Genomic DNA, 23426 nt, shown 5'->3' with positions numbered 1-23426 from the left:
TCTCACCCTTCTCTCTCTCTCTCTCTACCTCTTTCTCTTCTCTATCACCCTCTTTCCCTGCTCTCTCTCACCTTCATCTCTCTCTCTCTACCTATTTCTCTTCTCTCTCTCTCCCTCTGCTCTCTCTCACCCTCTTCTTTCTCCCTCACCCTCTTCTCTCTCTCTCTCACCCTCTTCTTTCTCCCTCACCCTCTTCTCTCTCTCTCTCTACCTCTTTCTCTTATCTCTCTCTCTCACTACCCCTCTCTCTCTCTGTCTTACCCTCTTCTCTCTCTCTCTACCTCTTTCTCTTATCTCTCTCTCTCACTACCTCTCTCTCTCTCACCCTCTTCTCTCTCTCACCCTCTTTCTCTCTTACCCTCTTCTCTCTCTACCTCTTTCACTTCTCTCACCCTCTTTCTCTCTCACCCTCTTTCTCTGCTCTCTCTCACCCTCTTCTCTGCTCTCTCTCACCCTCTTCTCTCTCTACCTCTTTCTCTTCTCTCTCTCTCACCCTCTTCTCTCTCTCTTACCTATTTTGTAATATATATATATAGATATATATATTGTACAAACTATTGTACAAACTATTACCACTTATCAAGGCCTATAGGCCACTCGAGGATGAAAGTTTAAAAGTGCACAGTAGTCAAATTCGGCAAAGATGACGGAACCGCTTTAAGAGGAGGATGAATTATTCAGTGACTCCAACCTATTTTGTTACATATATGTATGTATATATTTTTGTAAAAAATATATATTACTACTTATCAAGGCCCATAGGACACTCGAGGATTAGAGTTGAAAAGTGCACAGCAGTCAAATCTGGGAAAGAGGATGGAACCGCTTTAACGGGAGGATGAGTTATTCAGCGACTCCAACCTATTTTGGTATATATATATTTATATCTATATTTATTTTTAAATATATATTACCACTTATCAAGGCCCATAGGCCACACGAGGATGAGAGTTTAAAAGTGCACAGTAGTCAAATTCGGCAAAGATGATGGAACCGCTTTAAGAGGAGGATGAATTATTCAGTGACTCCAACCTATTTTGTTATATATATGTATGTATATATTTTTGTAAAAAATATATATTACTACTTATCAAGGCCCATAGGACACTCGAGGATTAGAGTTGAAAAGTGCACAGTAGTCAAATTCGGGAAAGAGGATGGAACCGCTTTCACGGGAGGATGAGTTATTCAGCGACTCCAACCTGTTTTTTTATATATATATTTATATCTATATTTATTAAAAAATATATATTACCACTTATCAAGGACAATAGGCCACTCGAGGATGAGAGTTGAATAGTGCACTGTATAAAAAATACGGTAAAGAGGATGGAACCGCTTTAACGGGAGGATGAGTTATTCAGCAACTCCAACCTATTTTTTTATATATATATATATATATACTTTTATTAAAAAATATATATTACCACTTATCAAGGACAATAGGCCACTCGAGGATGAGAGTTGAAAAGTGCATAGTAGTAAAATTCGGGAAAGAGGATGGAACCGCTTTAACGGGAGGATGAGTTATTCAGCGACTCCAACCTATTTTTTATATATATATATATATATATATATTTATAACAAAAATATATTACCACTTATCAAGGCCCATAGGCTACTCGAGGATAAGAGTTGAAAAGTGCACATTAGTCAAATTCGGGAAAGAGGATGGAACCGCTTTAACGGGAGGATGAGTGATTCAGCGACTCCAACCTATTTTGTTATATATATATATATATATATATATATATATATTTTGTACAAACTATATATTACCACTTATCAAGGCCCATAGGCCACACGAGGATGAGAGTTTAAAAGTGCACAGTAGTCAAATTTGGGAAAGAGGATTTAATCGCTTTAATAGAAGGATGAATTATTCAGCGACTCACACCTGTTTTGGTATATATATATATATATTTATAAAAAAATATGTATTACCACTTATCAAGGCCCATAGGCCACTCGAGGATGAGAGTTAAAAAGTCCACAGTAGTCAAATTTGGGAAAGAGGATGGAACCGCTTTAACAGGAGGATGAGTTATTCAGCAACTCCAACCTATTTTGTTATATATATATATATATATATATATATATTTTTCATAAAATATGTATTACCACTTATCAAGGCCCATAGTCCACTCGAGGACGAGAGTTGAAAAGTGCACAGTAGTCAAATTGGGGAAAGAGGATGGAACCGCTTTAACGGGAGGATGAGTTATTCAGCGACTCCAACCTTTTTTTTTATTTTGTAAAAAATATATATGACCACTTATCAAGGCCCAGAGGCCACTCGAGGATAAGAGTTGAAAAGTGCACAGTAGTCAAATTTGGGAAATTTGTTATATATCTATTTTTTTGTTACTTAGGCATTTCCACTTATCAAGGCCCAGATACATCTCGAGGATAAGAGTTAAATGTGCACAGTAGTCAATTGGACAATAAGGCCCAGAGGCCACCCGAGGATAAGGGTTGAAAATGGCAGTAGTTAATTGGACAACATAGTAATCGTTAGTAATGGAAAGTCGGGAAATTTGTTATATATATATTTATATTTTGTTTAGATAGGCATTACCACTTATCAAGGCCCAGAGGCCACTAGAGGATAAGTGTTGAAAAGTGCAGTAGTCAATTGGACAAAATATAGTAATTGTTAGTAATGGAAATTCAGTAAATTTGTTATATATATATTAATATTTTGTTAAATACGCATTACCACTTATCAAAGCCCACAGGCCACTCGAGGATAAGGATTGAAAAGTGCACCGTAGTAGTCGGTTGTAATGGAAATGCGGGATATTTGTAATATACCTATTTTTTGTTACTTAGGCACAACCACTTATTAAGGCCCAGAGGCCACTCGATGGTATTACCACTTATCAAGGCCCAGAGGCCACTCGAGGATAAGCGTTTAAAAGTGCAGTAGTCAATTGGACAATATAGTAATCGTTAGTAATGGAAATTCAGTAAATTTGTTATATATATGTATATTTTGTTACATACGCATTACCATTTATCAAGGCCCAGAGGCCACTCGAGGATAAGGATTGAAAAGTGCACAGTAGTCAATTGGACAATATAGTAATCGTTAGTAATGGAAATTCAGTAAATTTGTTATATACCTATTTTTTGTTACTTGGTCATTTCCACTTATCAAGGCCCAGAGGCCACTCGAGCATAAGAGTTAAAAAGTCCACAGTAGTCAATTGGACAATAAGGCCAGAGGCCACCCGAGGATAAGGGTTAAAAAGTGCAGTAGTCCATTGGTCAATATAGTAATCGTTAGTAATTACTACTTCTCAAGGCCCAGAGGCCACTCGAGGATAAGGGTTGAAAAGCGCAGTAGTCAATTGGACAATACAGTAATCGTTAGTAATGGAAATTCAGTAAATTTGTTATATATATATATATTTATATTTTGCTAAATACGCATTACTACTTATCAAGGCCCAGACGCCACTCGAGGATAAGGGTTGAAAATATTCAACAAATTTTTTATCTACAGATTAGAAAATTTGTATATAGGGTATTCAGACATATGGAATATATCTAGCATAATCTATCTATTATATCTATAAAAGTCAGAATGTTTGTGTGTGTGGGTGTGTGTGAGGTAGAGAGAGAGAGAGAGAACAATTCTTAACCTATATATTCAACAAATTTTTTATCTACAGATTTTAAATTTGTTATAAAGGGTATTCATACATATGGAAATATATCTAGCATAATCTATCTATTATATCTACAAAAGTGAAAATGTGTGTGTCTGTGAGAGAGAGAGCAATTCTCAACCTATATAATCAACAAATTTTTTATCTACAGATTAGATAATTTGTATATAGGGTATTCAGACATATGGAAATATATCTAGCATAATCTATCTATTATGTCTATAAAAGTGAGAATATGTCTGTGTGTGAGAGAGAGAGAGTAAGAACAATTCTCACCCTTTATATTCAACAAATTTTTATCTACAGATTAGAAAATTTTTATATAGTGTATTCAGACATATGGAAATATATCTAGCATAATCTATCTATTATATCTATAAAAGTGAGCATGCGTGAGAGGAGAGAGAGAGAGAGAGAACAATTCTCAACCTATATACTCAACAAATTTTTTATCTACAGATTTGAAAATTTGTATATAGATTATTCAGACACATGGAAATATATCTAGCATAATTTATCTATTATATCTATAAAAGTGAGAATGTGTGGGTGTGTGAGAGAGAGAATGAGAGAGAACAATTCTCAGCTTATATATGCAACAAATTGTTTATCTACAGATCCGAAATATCACATTTGTATAGAAGTAGAAATCTGGATACCTATTCTGATACCTAATAAAAGAAAGGACACTCTTTGGGGCGGATTTTGATGATAACAAGTCACTAATAAGAAATTATAATAAACATTGAAATAATTTAAGAATTTTATCAAAATAAAATTGCATGGTAATCACCCAATTTCTGCCACAAAATTTTGATTGGCAAAACTCATAAACAGAAAATATATATTTTCTAATTTCATCTTTTTTTTTATATAATCTGATTTGATGTTTTCCTTAATATTCAAATCACTATATTTTGCTGCTTAATATCAAATACAGCAAATGAGTTATTTTTTATGCATCAAACAATTACATTTTCTCATTCATCCAAACTAATCACTGAACATCAATTTCATATTTTCTTCACTAAAATATTACTGTGCTTGATGTCATCAAGTGGAGCGGATCATTTTTTTTTCATTTGTTCACACATTTTTCCAATTTATATATATTTTGTCTAAGATTCTTAGCCTATGTCATTGCATACCAAGCTGTTTATTAAAAGTTACGGTTCACTGTAAACACATACGTTACACCAAAATAAAAACGCTTCAGATAATGTCTTGATATTCAATTAAGTTTCTCACATGACATCTTATGAAGTTAGTAGAAATGTTACAGACTTTTGAATCTCAAACACTTTCAATACTGTGCACTGATATTTTCTTTTTTGGAATATAAGCACATTCATGATTTTTTTTTACAAACGTCAACAAATTTCACAATGTGTAGCAATGTACTGAAACAATTATAAAAATATTTGTTTTTATTTTGGATGATGCAGGGCATCCGAAGAGAGATTTTTCTAACAAAATGAAAGTATAATTTTTAGCAATAGGTATCTAGGAAAAGGCCACTACATACGTTATAAATTCCAAATTTCCACAACCTGGCAAATACTGGTACACGCTAGCAAATTTAGATTTGCAATTACAGAATATGATTCTAATTTTTTCCTTTGCTCTTTATTCTAACACTACACTAAGTTTACTGTTTTATTTCGCTACAGTTGATATTGTGTAGAACAATAAGAAAATCATAGTGAACAATGCATTCAACAAAATTTCACACACATTTCTAGATACCTATATCTAATAAGTTCAAAAGAAAGGACACACTTAGGGAGGTATTTTGGTGGTCAAGTCACTAAATAGAGATTAGCTGGTTTCCCGGCATAGCCCAGGATGTAATAAAGATTGACTGAAATACATGTTCTAGCTGGTTTCTAGGCGTTGCCAGGGATGTAATATAGACACATTATGTTGTATATTACCTGTTCTCTTCTCCCTAAGGTAAAACAATTTCATATACATGCTGTAAATTACCTATGCTAGGGATAAAACATGAACAATACCAGTCCGGGGGTAGATAAAACAAATAATACATAGAGATGAAAGATTCGTCTCCCCTAAGAATAAAACATATGTTCAATATCTGCTTTTGTTTTTTCATTGTTTATACGGTCCCGAGCAACGCCGGGTAGCCCTGCTAGTCTATATATATAAAAGCCAAACGTCTGTGTGTATGTATGTTTGTTTGTAACGCTAAAACTTTTGAAAGACACAACCAGACTTGATAAATTTGGTATCATATCGAAGCCCCATATCCCGGATGACAAATATCGAAATTTCACGTCAAACGGACCAGTAGAAAGGGGTGAACTTATCGTTTTTCTCCCAGGGGGGCCCCCAAAAAACCTGTCATTTTAATGCTTTTTATTACGTAATTCTTGAATGATCCAATGTAATTCATACGTAAAAAAAAAAACGCTTAGTCATGTCACGTGACGTGACGTCAACGTCCACTAATGGCGAACAATTGTAAATAACAAGTTCTTTCTACGATACTTTTGCAATTTCTCTTCTCCTTCGTTCTATATATTATTAAACTTCATGACAATGTCTCCAACGTAATTAACTGGTTAAAAATAGTATTTATACAAGATTTTTAACGAAAAATGTCAGGAAAAAATGTACAGGAATAAAAAAATTCAGCTTTCAAAATATTCGTTGATAATAAAACCGATCTTTATATTTACGCTAGCCATTTTGTATATTACCACGTGACCTCCTACCTCTTAAACTGGAGGGGGGGGGATCCACTTGAATCCAACAAAACCAGTAAATTTTTTTTTCTATTATATATACATTATTTTCTATAAAATTAAGTGTAGACTTTATAATTAAAACAAAAAATGTTATTCATACGTAAAAAAAAACGCTTAGTCATGTCACGTGACGTGACGTCAACATCCACTAATGGCGACCAATTGTAAATAACAACTTTTTTCACAAAACCAACACCGTCTTTCTCTTTTTTCTCTCTCTCTCTCTCACCCACTTACTCTTCCCTCTCTCTCACCCTCTTTCTCTTGACGTCACACCACTGTTAAACTGTGGGGGGGGGAAGAGGCAGCTTCAAAACCAACAAAAACAGTGCACCCATTCCCAGGCATTATCTCCTATAGATGCACATTTTATTAGAACCGCTTGTGTCCTCTTTCCTAACTCTCTCTCTATCACCATATTTCTCTCTCTCTCACTCTCTTCTCTCTCTCTCTAACCCTGTTTCTCTTCTCTCTATATTAGCACTTATCAAGGCCAATAGGCAAATCGAGGATAGACTCGACGATGAGACTTCAAACGTGCACAGTATTACAATTTGGAAAAGAGGATGGAACAACTTTCTCTTCTGCCTCTCTCTAACACTCTTTATCTTCTCTCTCTCTCACCCTGTTTCTCTTCTCTCTATATTAGCACTTATCAAGGCAAATAGGCAACTCGAGGATCAACTCGACTCACCATATTTCTCTCTCTCTCACTCTTCTCTCTCTCTCTAGACCTCTTTCTCTTCTTTCTCTCTCTCACCCTCTTTATCTACTCTCTCTCTCACCCTCTTTCCCTTCTATCTATATTAGCACTTATCAAGGCCAATAGGCAACTCTAGATTGAGAGTTCAAACATGCACAGTAGTGAAATTTGGGAAAGAGGATGGAACAACTTTCTCTTCTGCCTCTCTCTCACACTATTTATCTTCTCTCTCTCTCTCGCTCTCTCTCACTCTGTTTCTCTTCTCTCTATATTAGCACTTATCAAGGCCAATAGGCAAATCGAGGATAGACTCGACGATGAGAGTTCAAACGTGCACAGTATTACAATTTGGAAAAGAGGATGGAACAACTTTCTCTTCTGCCTCTCTCTCACGAAAGATGATGGAACAACTTTCTCTTCTGCCTCTCTCTCACCCTGTTTATCTTCTCTCTATATTAGCACTTATCAAGGCCAATAGGCAACTCGAGGATAAACTCGACGATGAGAGTTCAAACGTGCACAGTATTCAAATTTGGGAAAGAGGATGGAACAACTTTCTCTACTGCCTCTCTCTCACACTCTTTATCTTCTCTCTCTCTCACCCTGTTTCTCTTCTCTCTATATTAGCACTTATCAAGGCCAATAGGCAACTCGAGGATCAACTCGACCATGAGAGTTCAAACGTGCACAGTATTCAAATTGGGGAAAGAGGATGGAACAACTTTCTCTTCTGCCTCTCTCTCACTCTTTATCTTCTCTCTCTCTCTCTCACCCTGAAAGATTCCTCTCCCCTAAGAATAAAACATATGTTTAATATCTGCTTTTGTTTTTACATTGTTGTTACGGTCCCGGGCAACGCCGGGTAGCCCTGCTAGTCTATATATATATATAAAAGCCAAACGTCTGTGTGTATGTATGTTTGTTTGTAACGCTAAAACTTTTGAAAGACGGAACCAAACTTGACAAATTTGGTATCATATCGAAGCCCCATCACCCGGATGACAAATATCGAAATTTCAAACGGACCACTAGAAGTTGGTCAACTGATCAGTTATCTTCGAGGGGGGCCCCCAAAAAACCTGTCATTATCTATATATATAAAAGAAGACAAATGTTTGTTTGTAACGCTAAAACTTGAGATGAAAGATTCCTCTCCCCTAAGAATAAAACATATGTTCAATATCTGCTTTTGTTTTTTCATTGTTTATATGGTCCCGAGCAACGCCGGGTAGCCCTGCTAGTTATTTATAAAGGCTATTTAAACGTATTTGGACAAAAAAAGTAGATCTTTATTTTTTTTTTAGGTGGATCACATCGTAAAAAAAAATAACTGATTTCTGTATAGCAGTTTCTAGAATAAAAAAATCTTTTCAGTTTTTCGTAAGTGTTTTCTTTTTGAATATTTAAAAACCAATAAAAGCCAAACATTTTTCTATCTACTCAGAATTATTCTTTCAAGCTAGAAATTTATTGAGATTACCAAATTATTTTATATGGTGATAGTTTATGTTCCGAAGGGGGTAAACTAAAAAAAAAAAAAAAAAAAAAAAAAAAATTTTTAAATAATAATTCCAAATAAATTTAAATGTTATCACAATACAATCGTTGTTTTAAATTTATTAAATACCGATTTTAAATAGAACACTTATAACAATTCTCTCGCTAGAAACATTAAGATACCGCTATTTAATAAAATCAATTTTTTTTAATGTAATATGCAAATGAGAGTAAAGCAAGGAAGCTTTTGCATATATTAATGAAATTGTGAACAGACAGGAATACAAATTTTTACACACATAATGTCACAAAGAAGCTGATGGTTAAAAAAATTCATAACTTTATTTTTTTTTTATTTTTGCAGATCATCTAGAGTAACCCTTACATGAGTCGTTACACTACCGAGGAGCGGATATTTATCGTAGAGTCGTATTTTCGGTTGAAGGAGTCAATATCAAAAACTCCAAAAGAATTTAGACGAAACTTTAACACAAGAAATTTCCCCATCCCAATGCAATTTCATGAGCAAGGGTCTGTATGTGACCTCCCTAAATCTGGTAAAACCCATATGGCAAGAAGTGATGAGAATTGTCAGATTAGCAGAGGGTGTGGCCGCGATCCATCCACATCAGTAAGAAAGAGATAAAGTCGAATTGGGGTATCTCGATCATCTGGTCACAGAATGCTTCATGAAGAGGGCAAATTTCCATATAAAATTCAATTGGTGCAAGAGCATCAATCAATGACAGTGCCCTGCAGAGAGCACAAGAGTATGAAAATGAAAATGGTGGACATTTGAGTAACATCATTTTTCATAACTAAAATTAGACCTTGTAAAAAACATACCCTAGATTAAGTTGTGTAAATAAAATTAGAATAAGTAGACTATGATATCTTACTATATTTCAAAACATCATGGAGAGGCTAATATACCTACATATGAAAATTGGCAAGCATAACTTAAATATTGAGGAAGTTAATCAAATTTAAAATCCGTCAGCTTGTTTTGGGACACCATTATATACATAAGAGAATTTATAGTAAGCTATTAACAATGCAGAAATATGTCAGATAGAAGCATGATGGGTAAGTATGATATACAGATTCCACTATCATGTCTTATACAGATTCCACTATCATGTCTAGAATCAGCAAAGGAATATTAAATGCAAGCAAGATTCAAAATAAAAAATAAGTTTAGACAAAACTAAAAATTTTCATTTTACCTTTGTCTTATCTTGTTTTCAGTCCTACTTCTAGCCAACACATTTTTGCGTTAATAACCTCTCCTGTTCTCATATTTATTTTCAACAGAATTAGTAGTCTGTTGTCAGCATTTCCCATTACTGTTTGAGAATGTGAAAAAAGATTTTAAAAATGTCTAATTCACTGATTATAGTTGGGTAATCAACTGAAATATTTTTCATTTATTGAAAAGAAATAAAAATAAAATAGTAATACATCTTTGACATTGAAATTGATAAATTTATGGCTGCCGAATTGCTAGTCAAGCAACTTCGACTGATGCTCTTGGGTCCATCAGCAGATAAGTTTTTATATAATCAAAATTCTTTTGCTTAATTTTATGCCAGTTAAATTTTTTAAGTAGTAAATGACAATTACAATGATAGGGGTAATAGTTTTTTTAAAAAGTTGTTTTAAAATAATTAAAAAAAAAATTTGTATATGTTTAAAATCATAAGTGTTTCTTTATGGGTTTTTGAACTCTGCCTAGAGTGCTGGAATTTGTTTTGGCTCTTATTTAGAACTAGCAGGAGTACCTAGTGTTGCCGGGGTGTGGAGGTTTTATGGTAAGGGTATGAGCCCCTAAAAAAAAAAAAAAGCAGTGAGCATGCATGCAACAATTTTGTTAGTGTTGGCCACGCATGTCAAAAGTTTTAGCAAAACATACACACACTAACAGACAGGTGAGATTTATATCAGACTAGCCTGGGTGGCAGAGTGTTTAGAGGTATGTGATAGCAAAAAAATTAAATTTATTTTAAAAGTAGTAGTAGTAGGCAGGCAGGCTTGAACCAATACCGCGAAGGAGAAAAAGAATGCGAAAAAAAAAATAAAAAGTGACGTCTTTGCTGTTGTACCCATTGCCAAACCGGTAGTGACGAATGTTTAAATTAAGGCTAGTCATAAAAAAAGAGGGGATGACTTTCGAAAATATTGGTAAAAAAAAAAAAAAAAAAACGCCTCCCTGTAGAAAAATGCCCAGTTAAAAGTGAAGGAATTTATGTTTTTAGCCAATTTTTCGATATTTGTCGTGCAAAGGGTCGAGCTTCAAAACGATACAGATCTTGTGAAAATCCATCGCCCTTGTTGAAAGTTTTAGGCAGACATACAAACATGCATTTAAACAGACGAGATTTATATTATAGACTAGCGGGGGTGCCCGGCATTGCCCAGGTGTTTGTCAGTATTGAAGAAAAAAGTTTTGGAAGCCTTGAGAAGGCGAAAAAGAAAGCCTGACATCTTACAATACTAAGAGGGCAGAGAAGTGAGAATGGTTGAAATTAAACAATTAAAAAGTTCAGTGACATGCACGTAAATTTAAGGAGATCAAACATCATGCCATAGGGGAATGAAATCATGCACTCAACTTTGGCTGCAAGCCAGTTTCTGCGTATTTGTTTGTTGGGGAAAACCAGCACCCCATAAAAAGCGGAGTGTCCAACTGAATAACAATTGTCTGATATGACGGGTTTTGCCTATATTGATCATTGCTTCTGGACATCCCTGGCACAAGTGCCAAGGAGTTGCCTTTGCTAAGAGTTCAGTTTTGCTTATATACGGAAAGGCCAAACAAACGCATGGAGTAAAAAATAGTGTGACCAAAATACACCTGAAGGTCAAAGGTTACATCAGCCGAAATATTGTGAGAACAACTCCAGATAACAGTAGTTTGAATAATCCAAGTGATACAAATTTTGGGTAAATTTTGAAAATGGTTTAGAAAGCTTAGCTTACTTACCATTTATATCTGCATGTTCAAATCGAACCCATTGAACTTTTTCTTTATCATCCATCCTTGGATTATTGCTATAGGCCTGTAAAGAGAAATGTTATTTATGAGAGGAAGTTTGTTCTCCACAGAAATGTGTATAACTGCTCCAAATAGCATTTTAGTATTTAAAATGGTGAATCCAATGTGACTTTTTTATGAGGAATGGACACAAGTTTCATAATTAATAAAATTGTATGAATACTTCATATGTCTGCAGGTTTAGTTCGTATAAAAAAAAAAAAAAAAAAAAAAAAAAAAGCGGTAGTGAGAAATAATGAACAAGTGGCTAATTTAAAAATTTTTTTTAAATTACATTTTTTTTTTTTTTTAAATATTTAGTCTTGAATTATTTTTACAATAAGATTATCTTTATTTTTAATATAAATTAAAATAAGTTAAAATATTTTAAAAAATTAAATTATTTCTACAGAAAGTATTTTTCAAATAAGAAACAAATATAGGTATAAGAAACAAAACAATACGAAATATTAATGGTCTTACTAGCATTTTATTTCTATACAAAATATATTTAAACTGCAACATGAACAATTTTCTTTGGAAGTCATTTCCTTGATTTAGACAATTTTTATAGGCAGGATGCCCTTCCTAATAAGGCACCATTACTAAGGTTAAAGCGTGCTTCACCTGCCGTTTTGAGTGCAAGAAATTGGTTTCTTATAAAAAAAAAAAAAATTTCTTTTTAAAAATAAAAAATAAAAATTTTTTTTTAAATTTATTGGTTCTGTGCTCTGCCACTCAGTGTGGAGTCTGACTTCTGCTGGGAATATACCAATAGGGAATTCAAATCGCCTTGGTTGACACAAAGATACATAATCAGTATTATCAAGGCTCAAAAGCCACAAGGATAAGGATTAGTAAGTGTTAGGTGAGACAACACTGATGATTGATAATGGCAGAAATTGGTCAGGATTTGATTACTTAAGACAACAGTAATGTTTACATTGAACTTGAAAACAACCATGTTATAGTCAGTCGAGAAGCAGACCCATGGTACATGTTTCACAGATGAGTAGTTCTAGAAAAGAAATTTTGCTCATAAAATTTTTGTGTTTTAGGTATAGGTAGAAGTAAGAAAAATCGCCGACAGTGAATGTAGCTACATGAGCATTGTGAATGTTTTACAAGTACAGTTTTGAATCATTGCTAGTTGAAAAAACTAATATTTAATCGCATGAAACAATGATCAAACTTTGTTTGTTTGCTTGCTACAATTGATTCTCACCTACTGCTAATATTTAAAAGTTACAGGTTGTCTGATCAAAGAAAGATCAAATTTAATAGTACACTCGAGATAAACACAAGATGAAATAGCCATTTGACTACCCTCCTCCCTGAATATGGTACAATAGAACCCTGGGATATGCCCCCCCCCCCCCAAGTTACAATGTTTTTCCAGACCCTGGTTACGGTATTTGCCCCGCCTTACGGTGTTATTTATAATGTTATTTGATTATATACATGTGTATTAGATAATGTATTGCATTTTGTTACTAATTTTTCATATGTACTGTATAAGATTTTGTTCAGGCCCTGCCATACAGCAATTTCACTTTACGATCCCAATCCCCAAACGGAGTAATGTTGTATCCCGGGGTTCTACTGTAATAGTATAGTTTTGACTTCAAACAAACATACCAAAACATTTTTATATATAAGCCGCACTGATGAGCTGCAAAACAGTACTATATGTGGATGACTATAATGCTCCCATCTTAGTTTGAGCATTTGGGAAGTGATATACAAATTACCATTAGCATATTAACAATGCTTTTTGTGTAAACAAATTGAGCTTCGATATTTGGACAATGTCAGTTCACTGCTCACATAGCAGCAGCTGTATAGCACAACAGTTAGCAGCTCCGACTGTCGTTTGGGCGATCGGGTTTCGATCCTAGCTTGAGGTAGTTGCTTGTTTAGCCACACTGATGAGCTGTGAAACAACGAAACAGTATTGTATGTGGTCACACACACACACACACACACACACACAGTGTATATTCTATAATAATATTTCGAATTGTAACAAACATTAAGCTCCATGAAAGTTAATTTTCACTTTCAGAGCATGTATATCATTAGTTATCATTCCAAAACCAAGTAATGTAGTTAAATTCACATTCATAAGTTTTGTTTTTTTATATAGTAGGTTTTAAAAGGTGTTTTGTTGGCTAGCAGAAGACCACTAAACAACTCCTCAGATAAATGTTCAAGAAATTGTTAGGTTTATTATAATGAAATGAAAAAGGATTTAGAAAAGATAAAAGGCATTTCAGTTCTAGCAGGACTCTACATTGCAAGTGATTTTTTTTTTTTTTTTTTTTTTTAAGTGGCGACTAGAAATAATGAAACACTTATCTTTTGGCGATTGTATTTCTTTCAACGACAATTTTCCAAAGCTGAATAAAAAATATTTTTTCTTTTTTTTTTTTAAACGAATGAAGTTAAATCATTTAAACAAAAGTTTAATAGAACAATATACTTTTTCTTTTAACAAGGGCTGTTTAAAAAAAAAAAATCTGAAGAAATTAGAATGTTTATACCTTGAAGTATCGACATAAAATTTGTATATTTAGAATTACACTTGTTAAAAACCATAGAAAAATCTTTGATGTACATACTCGTCACAGAACTAAGATGTCATATTCTAAAAATCATGTGGGTTTGGCTAGTGACTTTTCTATTTGGCGAGTAAACGAAAATATTTAGTTGTCAAAGGTCAACAAAAGATAAGTTTGTCCGTAGAGCCCTGTAGAGTACTCAAAAAGTTTCAAGAACTAGCTCCCATACTTACAAAGCTGTTTTAAAACAATGCCTTAAGGAGAAATACTTCCCAACACCCTGGAAAACTTCAGTCTGCCCCATATTTAAACATTCCGGAGATCGGTCATCTTAGTACAGGCTGGAATCTGTGAGAAACAGAAGTGATCAAACACCTCAGCAAAAATAACCTGCTCCATGACATGCAAGTTCACGAGATCCGTAACTGATGTACTAACTGTTAGACAGGATTAGTGAATCTCAGAGGATTAGTTTCTAGAGCAATAGCTCCTGACATATCAAAGGCTTTTGCTAGAGAATGGCATAACGGTCTACTTCACAAGATCGCCAGCTATGGAACAGCTGAAAATGTCTTCTCAATTAAATCCTTTCTGATAGGCTTAGAAGAGTAGTCATTGATGGGTAGAAATCAGAAACTGAGTTTTAACGCTGGCATCCTTCAAGGTTCCATCCTAGGTCAAACTCACTTCCTAATCTTCAATGATCTTCTAAGTCATATTCTAGGATAATTCGTAAACATTTATGCAGATGACAACGCTTCCGAGGCCAGCAATGACCAAGATCTTTCTGATACCCTTTTAATGGGGGATGGGGGGGGGGCATTAATTTTAATGTACCAAAAACCAAGCTTCTCTCCTTTCATCATAATCGCTGACCACCATCATACCCCAATTGAAATGAATAGCTCTTGTCTTTGGCGAAGTTCCATGTGTTGACAAGTTTCTGGGACTGACCTTTAATCCTGCTCTGAAATCCATCAAATCCATTGCCAAGATCGCTGGAAAAATGGTTGGATCATTCTACCACTTGAGCTGGTATCTCACTGCCAATGCAATCCTCTGTGTATAAGAGCCAGGTACGACTTAAAATGGAGTACTGTTATCAAATCCAGGCAAGAGATGCTCGGCGCACCCTATCTTGCCTTGATAGAGTTCAAGGCTGGCTTCGAAATCTAGTAGGTAATGCCCTTTTCTCTTTCCTGCAACCTCTTTTCCACAGAAGAGAGGTTGTGAGCCTGTCTTTGCTCTATCATTTTCATAAGTGCTTGACAGAACTAATTTATGGTTCCCCCTTACCAAACTTTCACCCTACTAGCTACAACCATTATAAATGATTTCCCATATTCCCTATCTGTGCCTAAATCTAAACATGAACAAAGCTTTCTCAAAATTGCCCACCTGTGAAACACTATTCTGTTGTCCTGCCTCCCGGCTGAATACAACATGGTAGCCTTCAAATCCAATGTAAACAAGTTCTAATAATCAAATTCTACCCAATTTGCACCACTGACAATTACTACGTTGCCAAATTCCATTCATTAACCCTTATCCCCAAGTGTTTTTCGGCCTTGATAAGTGATGACTAAGTAAAAGATACATAAAATCTGAAAAAAACTTATTGTAGCGTTTATTACAACCAAAACAAACAAGTGAAGCATGCATGGTCCCCATGAGTGCACAATGAACGAGGCATAAAATAAAATGACTAGGTTCAGCATTTGCCCCCCCCTCCCCATTTAGCCCCCAAAAATCCCCAGAGGACGTCAAATCTTGGTGAAAATGAACAAACTACAGTTTTAAATTTCAGTTCTGCACCATGGAAAAAAAAAAAAAAATAAAAAAATAAAAAAAATGACTAAGTCCATCATTTGCCCCCCACCTCCTCCAATTTAGCCCAAGGCTTTAACATTTAAATTGGAGTTCAGCACCATGCAAAACTGCTAAATAGACAGAAAATTTTGAACAAATATGGTAAAATAGTCCAAAATAGTGTTTTTATTAGCCCTAAGAAGAGTCCCTTGAGCACACTAAAGAATTATCACGAAGTATAGACAAACAAAATTATATTTATACTTTTCAGAAAGTTTTATAAAAATCCAAGGCATCAATTTATTTTAATAAACACAAAAGTGTCAATTTTAGCCATTTTAATCCGAAAGGCACCCCTAGCAGGGCAACTGGAGTTTTCCCGGAAAATTCGTTTTGTTACTTTTTATTCCTAGCATGTTTAATGTTTGTGCAAAATTTTTTTTTAAAATTCCACAACGGACGAACAGCCGATGGGGAATTTACAGGTTCACCCTCCTTTTGTCAGGGGACCAAAAAATAATTGGATTCAAAACATGTGGGAAACATCTTACATCGCCATCTTGAATTTCTAGAAGATCCATATAAATGTATTATATTCACATTTAAATCAATCAGGAAACTTTTTGAGTTAACTGATGTACATATAATTTCACATTTTACTGAAGTATTTAAAATTGGATCTACAGTTACAGTTTGTTTTGATAGATCTTTATTTCATATTGTTTATTTTTTATTTTTTTTACCTATCAACCTCTATGGGTTATTTAAGGTCAGTTATGTTTTATGTTGGGATTCTTTATTTTTCTTGATTCAGATGTTTGATATTTTTAGTTCTTTTAGGAATTTAAAGGTTTTCTATATTAATATATTCAAATAAATTTTTTGGCATCTCAAACATCTTGGTTGGGATGTAGATTTCCATGCGTTGTATATTGTATCCAATTTTAATTTTTTATGGTAATTTTTGTGTATTGTTTTAAGATGTATTTGTTGGAATTCTTTCATTTGCTTTCTTTATAAAAGTTTTTATATTCTATAACTCATTTTTTTTGTTTTTGTTTTTTAATTTCATGTAGCACTTCAGGTGTGACAAGGGATTTCGGGTTTTTTGTTTGTGTTTATAGACATTAGGTTTTATTTTTTAATTTTCATTGCCCGTGCTCTACATCTACCATGAAGCCCAATATTGAGATCTGTCAAGGAGGAAACCCAATTGCTTTGACAGGTCAGAGTTACACAAAGCAGTATACTCAACTATGCGAGTCTCAAAGTGTCATAAATATTCGATGTACACCCACAAAACCCATGTAGACAAATAAGTTTTCAGCCATGTTTGAGTTAATGATTTTCCATGTCGACTGAACCTCAGCCAGTGCCTCTGAAAATCTACTTTTGTTAGGATCTTGTTTATTTTTCATCTTTCCTAGGAGGGAGATAAGTTTGGCTTTTATCCACAGTTGTATGTTGATCTTTGTATTCTGGGTAAATTTGTTCGGTAGTAGACGTTAGGGCTTGACCTGACCAGCCAATTGATTGGATCGGGCCTCTCTGACCGCCCATCTAGCCAAAGTAAAGAAGTTTGGAGTGTTGGGAAGTGAATGTACTTAACCCTGACCGCCAATACCCTCAACCACCAAGATCCTGTCTCAATGCATCACAAGTCGCCATCCACAGCTAACCTCATTGAAGGACTTAGCCTCAGCAGGGAGTGTAGTTAGCGTATTCTGATGCCCCACCAACAGGGCAGTATTGTTTATTTCTGTGTATAAAGTTCATTATTTGAAAACAATATTCTACATTAACCGAAGGTTTTATTTTTATTGGCAATGGTGTTGAGTGCATCAAAAGCATTGAAACATACTAATATATTTCTCACTGCATTAGTTATATTGTTTGAAGTAGCAGCAGCAGTGAGTGTTGTTTTAAGCATAGTGTTGATTGGACAAAAGATCATATCAGCAGTTACTTTCAAACCAATTAACACAAAACTCCATCCACTGTGCACGGTTATCCCCATTTTAATGGATGAGGTCATAATTCAATAATGTCATCTACTCTGCCTGAGGACAAACAAACAAGATTCCTTGGACGGACGCACAAACACTTTTCAAATCATATTCCAAATAAAGTTTATATTATAGTTGTTTCAAGGCAAGGTTTATTTAAGTTCTATAATGAAAAATATTTTTTTAAAAGATTGAATATCATCAAAGAGTTTAAGTACCCAAAAACCAAACTACAACAAGGTCTTCAAAAGTTCAATTCCCACAAAAACAAAAATCACAAGGATATATATCATATGCACACAAATTTAAAACAAAAATAAACTATTATAGATTCCGGAGATGTACCATAGTTTTATTGACTGTATAGTTTTTAAATAAATGTGTATTTTAACTGTCGCATTCTTTCAATCAAGCACTTTCTTTTCGACACACCCGAACACACCTATACAAAAATTAACTGTCCACACAGAGGATCACTGATCACATATGTTCTGCTTATCTTGTCATTTACAATATCAAAAGATCTGCCTGTCTTCTGCCTTTTTTTAATGACCAGCATCATTCAGTGTGCTTAGAGAGACAAGCAAAATCTACATTTTTAGAATTATATTGATAGATACATGCTTGAAGAAATCAACATAAATTTGATAAAAATTTATTACAGGATTGGTTTGTACCCATGTAAAACGTGATGCTCTTGTTGAGTAGTTTCCATAGAAAAAGTACAAACTTACCTGTGGGACGACATCAGAAATAAAATTAACAACACTCTCCATCATTGTTTTGTCACTGAGGAGAAAAAAAAAAAAAAAAAAAAGTTAATGATTTTACTGACAGTTATAATGGCACAATGCCAAAGAACTGCCACTTCCATCTAAGAATGTGGTCAGCAGAATGCAATGAAATGTGAAAATCAGCCCGTGTGTATTTTGCATATATAAAAATCTCAGTCAACCTTTCATTGGAAATTTTTAAGTTTTAATACAAATTTATCATAATTAGGTTTCCTTTTTTACAAATACTTAAATATTTGAAGCGAAAGTTGTACCCGTTAACGTTTCTAATTGTTTTCGCTAATCAGGGAAAGAATTATCTTTGCTTCGGAATTTGAACACAACACGTACGTCTTTTCAGTCAAAAGTTAGAATATCTCAAAGTATTACAAAGCGTTAAAAGATAGCAACTGTGTTCAAACGCTTTTTAATAGTGAATATATTTTCTTTTGTCCTAAAATTTGAAAAGAATTGGATAAAAACTTTATGCTAGAGTTATTAGAAATAGTGACAAGTGCATTATAAAACATAGGATTTTTGTGCGTCTGACGCACAAAAAATATCTGGGTTTAAATATATTATTTAATTGGAATTCATTATTGAGATGAGTATTATTTATTAATTGCAGACTATTATTCTCATCTTTTCTTAGTTGTTTCATAATGTTTCGGCCAACTATTCCTCTGGCCTTTGTTAGGTGGTAATCGCGACGGGATAGGAACTCCGAATCTCCTAACTGCATTCTCAGCAATTACTGTTATCCATAGTTGTTTCGGCCAGAGGCTTACTTGGCCAAAACGTGGTGAGAGAACAACTATAGATGGCAGTAATTGCTGAGAATGCAGTTAGGAGATTCGGAGTTCCTATCCCGTCGCGATTACCACCTAACAAAGGCCAGAGGAATAGTTGGCCAAAACGTGAAATAACTAAAAAAAGATGAGAATAATAGTCCGCAATTAATAAATAATACTCATCTCAATAATGAATTCCAATTAAATAATATATTTAAACCCAGATATTTAGTTGGCTTAAACATCGTGAAATAACTAAAAAAAATGAGGATAATAGTCTGCAATAAATAAATTAATCTGTGGGTTTGTTTTACAATCCAGAGGATAGAAAAAGTGGCTAAAAAACAAATAGATGTTACCAAAGGCAAGTTACTCTTCTACCTACCTCAATAAATTTTTGGTCTCGTAAACATTTATTCTGTTAAAAAAACAAGTAGTGTCAAGCGTTACACGAGAAAAAAAAAAAAAAAAAAAAAAAAAAAAAAAAAAAAAAAAAAAAAAAAACGTCTGCGATGTCTCTTGAAGTTTGACAATGACTTGAAAATAAAATTATACAAAATAGTGGTAGAAACTCGCCCAATAATTATCACGATAACTTGAAGCTGTTAAAAATGAAATTTAATCATCCTCATTAGTTTAATATACTTGAAAATAATTCCGATCTGTACAAAATTTCCTTTAATTTGATATGCTACAAGCCATATTTTGTTAATTTCTTTGAATCGTGTCATGGTGGCATTTTTATTTCCTGATCGCCATCTTGAATTTTTCATGTTATAATGATAATGTCCATCAGAATAATACTTATGATAAAGCCTTACTTACCATTTTTCTTAGGTGTTTTTATAATGTTTCTATTTAAAACTTAAAATGAAACTGAAATATGCTAATTAGTCTAAGTTACCAAGTGAGATGGTCGTAAATAATGCTAACTGAACCTTCGTGGTATTATGATATGTTCAAAATTTCATAATATTTTAAAGATCTGAAGATACAGCTTTTTTTAAAGATGAGTTAGTCTATAAATTGTGCAAATTTCTTACCATTTTCAGTCACAAGCTTATATGCATTTGAATAGGACTGACTCAAGGCAAAATGTTCAGATAACCATTGATACTTTGAATGGTCATAACTAGTTCTAATGGGCCGATTTTAAAAAACTAAGATATTTCTTTGTTTTTATGGGTTTTTTTCAATAATGCTTGATTTGAGTTTATTCAATCTAAAGAAAAAAAATGGCATGGTATTGCTATTTACAACAAAATTATACTTGCAAAATATTTATCAGATGTTGATGAATTAGAGCAACAATATGAAGTCATGAACAAAAAATCTGAAGTGAGACGTGATGAAAGAGAAAGTGCTTTCTCTTTGGCAGAAGAGCCAACTGGGTTCAGGCAACTTTAGAAAAAAATTGATGTTTTACTCCTAATTATCATTCCAGCACATCTATTTTGCTAAAAGCAGTGGAGATAGTGGTTTCTGTGGGCAAAGACAGCAGCACATTCTGAAGTGAACCACGACTGTTAGATTTTTGCTAGAATTGTTTTGGAGGGTATGAAACGGTCTGTACCGACAATCATTCTGTCAAGTCAGATACGATAGACGACACATTTTTAAACATGGAATGCAGAGATCTGGTATAAATGTTTGGAAGTTATCCCAGTCAGCGATAGAGTATCGATATACAGTATGATGGAAAGGTAAATCTGAGGATTTATTACATTTCTTTTTTCTTAACCAAGACAACTGAGTGATCCGAAAATTGCAATGGAGACAATGGAGGATGAGCACAATTCTGGGAAAGTTGTAAGCAAGGAGACTTGCAAACTGTCTAGTTTATAAGCAATCGAAAAATAACAGTACCTCCCCTCATCATCCGTTCAACATTGAAGTCTCCATTCTGAATTTTAACCGAGGGATGAGCAGACAGAATGTGGTCAATTTTCTAAGAGATATTCTACATGATAGTATATCCACTGTTATGGGGATAATAGGTCAAATATGAACGCGGTGCTGCGAGCCAGGGCCACTCTGAAGCACATATATAACAATTTAGGATCTTCTCTGGAGATGGCCTTACCATATGGAAAGCCATTTCGTATGTAGGCACATATTCCATTCACTCCTAACTCTTGCAATTACATTAGCACCTGCTCCTCTGTGCACCAATGGTATCACAAAAGTAACAAAACTTCAACCTCAATAGTCTTGCCATCCTTTATATTCTCAAACATTCATTGGCAAATTATTTAAAAAAATAAAAATGCCTGTTAATGTATTTCTGCTCTATTTGTTTATTACATCATTGCCTCAGCTTAGTCTTGAAAGAAAATAGATAGCCCTGTAACGGAAGCTGTGCATGTAATTGTGGAGCAAGGGTTGCACAATCCCTTTTCTGAATAGACACTTCTTGATTCTAATAACAACGAAAAAATCCAGTATGATCGAAAACAATGCAGGGATATAAAAAACAGAATAGATACAGTATCTGCTATTCCCAAATGGTCACCCATTTAATACTGACCAGGCTCAATGGTGCTTAACTTTGCTGATATAATAGAAACCGGAGGGTCAACATAATATGCAATTGATCACAAGTTGAAAATATGTGTAGATTTGACTTCACTGACATTTAGTCAAATTATTCATCTATTTGAAACTATGACTAAAATATGAATCAGATTAAGTTACCAACCAGAAGAAAACATCTGTTTCAGGGATACCGATACAGTTTATGACCCATGCTAAAAATCAAATTTTTCGTCAGTATCTTCTGACTGTTTTCATAAACAGACAAAAAGCTACCAACCAAAAGAACAACCCAGTGTTAAAAATCAAAATGAAGTAATATTGTCAAGCAAGAAAAATAAAATAAAAATAATGTAACATTTAAAGTAAGACAAAAAAGGAAAGATAGTCCTAGCACGTAAAATTTTATGAAAAAATATTTTTATTTTGATATTTTTTTATAAGTTAAAAGATTGTTTAATTTTTCTTTTGTTCCAATAAAATTGTTTTTATGCACTGGTATAGTTTTTGAATCATAATAACTAGGTTAGGTTGAGGGTGAAAAAATTATTTGTTAGGGTTAGGGTTTTTCAAGAAACTTTATTTTCCAAAATTTTGCAGATTTTAGCACAGACGAATTTTACTATTTGCTCAATTCACAATTGAATTGAGTGAAACTGATAGGCTAAACACAAACAGCCCAAAGATACCAACAAAAGTTTTAGCGAAGGTTACAAACTGTACTAGTACTGTTATAGGAAACTATATGCACAAACAAAATACTAAATTTTTTTTTCACATATCCTAACCATATTAATATAATTGGTTACACTTAATCCTATACAATTTTATAAATACTGTATATACATACACACATTAATATATAACCTGTAAAAACCCATAAACAGCTGCAAGTATTCCTAATAAATTAATCTTGTAGAATATTTATTTGTAAATGCCATTATTATATTTTCTTTATATTATATACACGTGTGTGTGTGTGTGTGTGTGTGTGTGTGTGTGTGTGTGTGTGTGTGTGTATATATATATATATATATATATATATATATATATACATACACACTAATTTTCATTGATAAAATGTTGGATGCTAAGAAAGATACCACACTGATCAAAATCAAAAGGCCAAAGAATCATGTTTTTTATAACTAGGCATTTTTAAATAAATGAAAAAAAATTTATAACTAGTATTTTTTAATGGGAGTGGATAGTGTAGTATCAGTTCTGTTGTGATAAGAGTCTTCTCAGAAAGTACCTCTTTTTTTAGAGGGCTGGGCT

At 33.7% G+C, this 23426-nt stretch overlaps 1 protein-coding gene across 2 annotated transcripts in view; it reads right to left on the bottom strand.

Annotated features, from left to right (window-relative positions):
* The window catches only part of LOC145242447 (BCAS3 microtubule associated cell migration factor-like), a 156450-nt gene that overhangs the window by 121452 nt on the left and 11572 nt on the right, over positions 1-23426 (bottom strand). Inside the window, exons 2-3 of one of the 2 annotated variants that reach the window (XM_080105503.1) lie at positions 18787-18841; positions 11626-11701 (exon numbers count right to left, since the gene is read on the bottom strand). In XM_080105503.1, the coding sequence (XP_079961629.1) occupies positions 11626-11701; positions 18787-18841 (131 nt within the window). The remainder of the gene's footprint in view (positions 1-11625; positions 11702-18786; positions 18842-23426) is intronic. The other variant, XM_080105504.1, reaches the window with a different exon arrangement.

The sequence above is a fragment of the Euprymna scolopes genome, chromosome 21, assembly GCF_053919585.1.
Source record: "Euprymna scolopes isolate OS-2025 chromosome 21, ASM5391958v1, whole genome shotgun sequence".
NCBI classification, from domain to species: domain Eukaryota; kingdom Metazoa; phylum Mollusca; class Cephalopoda; order Sepiida; family Sepiolidae; genus Euprymna; species Euprymna scolopes.
The sequence above is the reverse complement of the archived record's forward strand: the minus strand, read 5'-3'. Positions and strand labels throughout refer to the sequence as shown.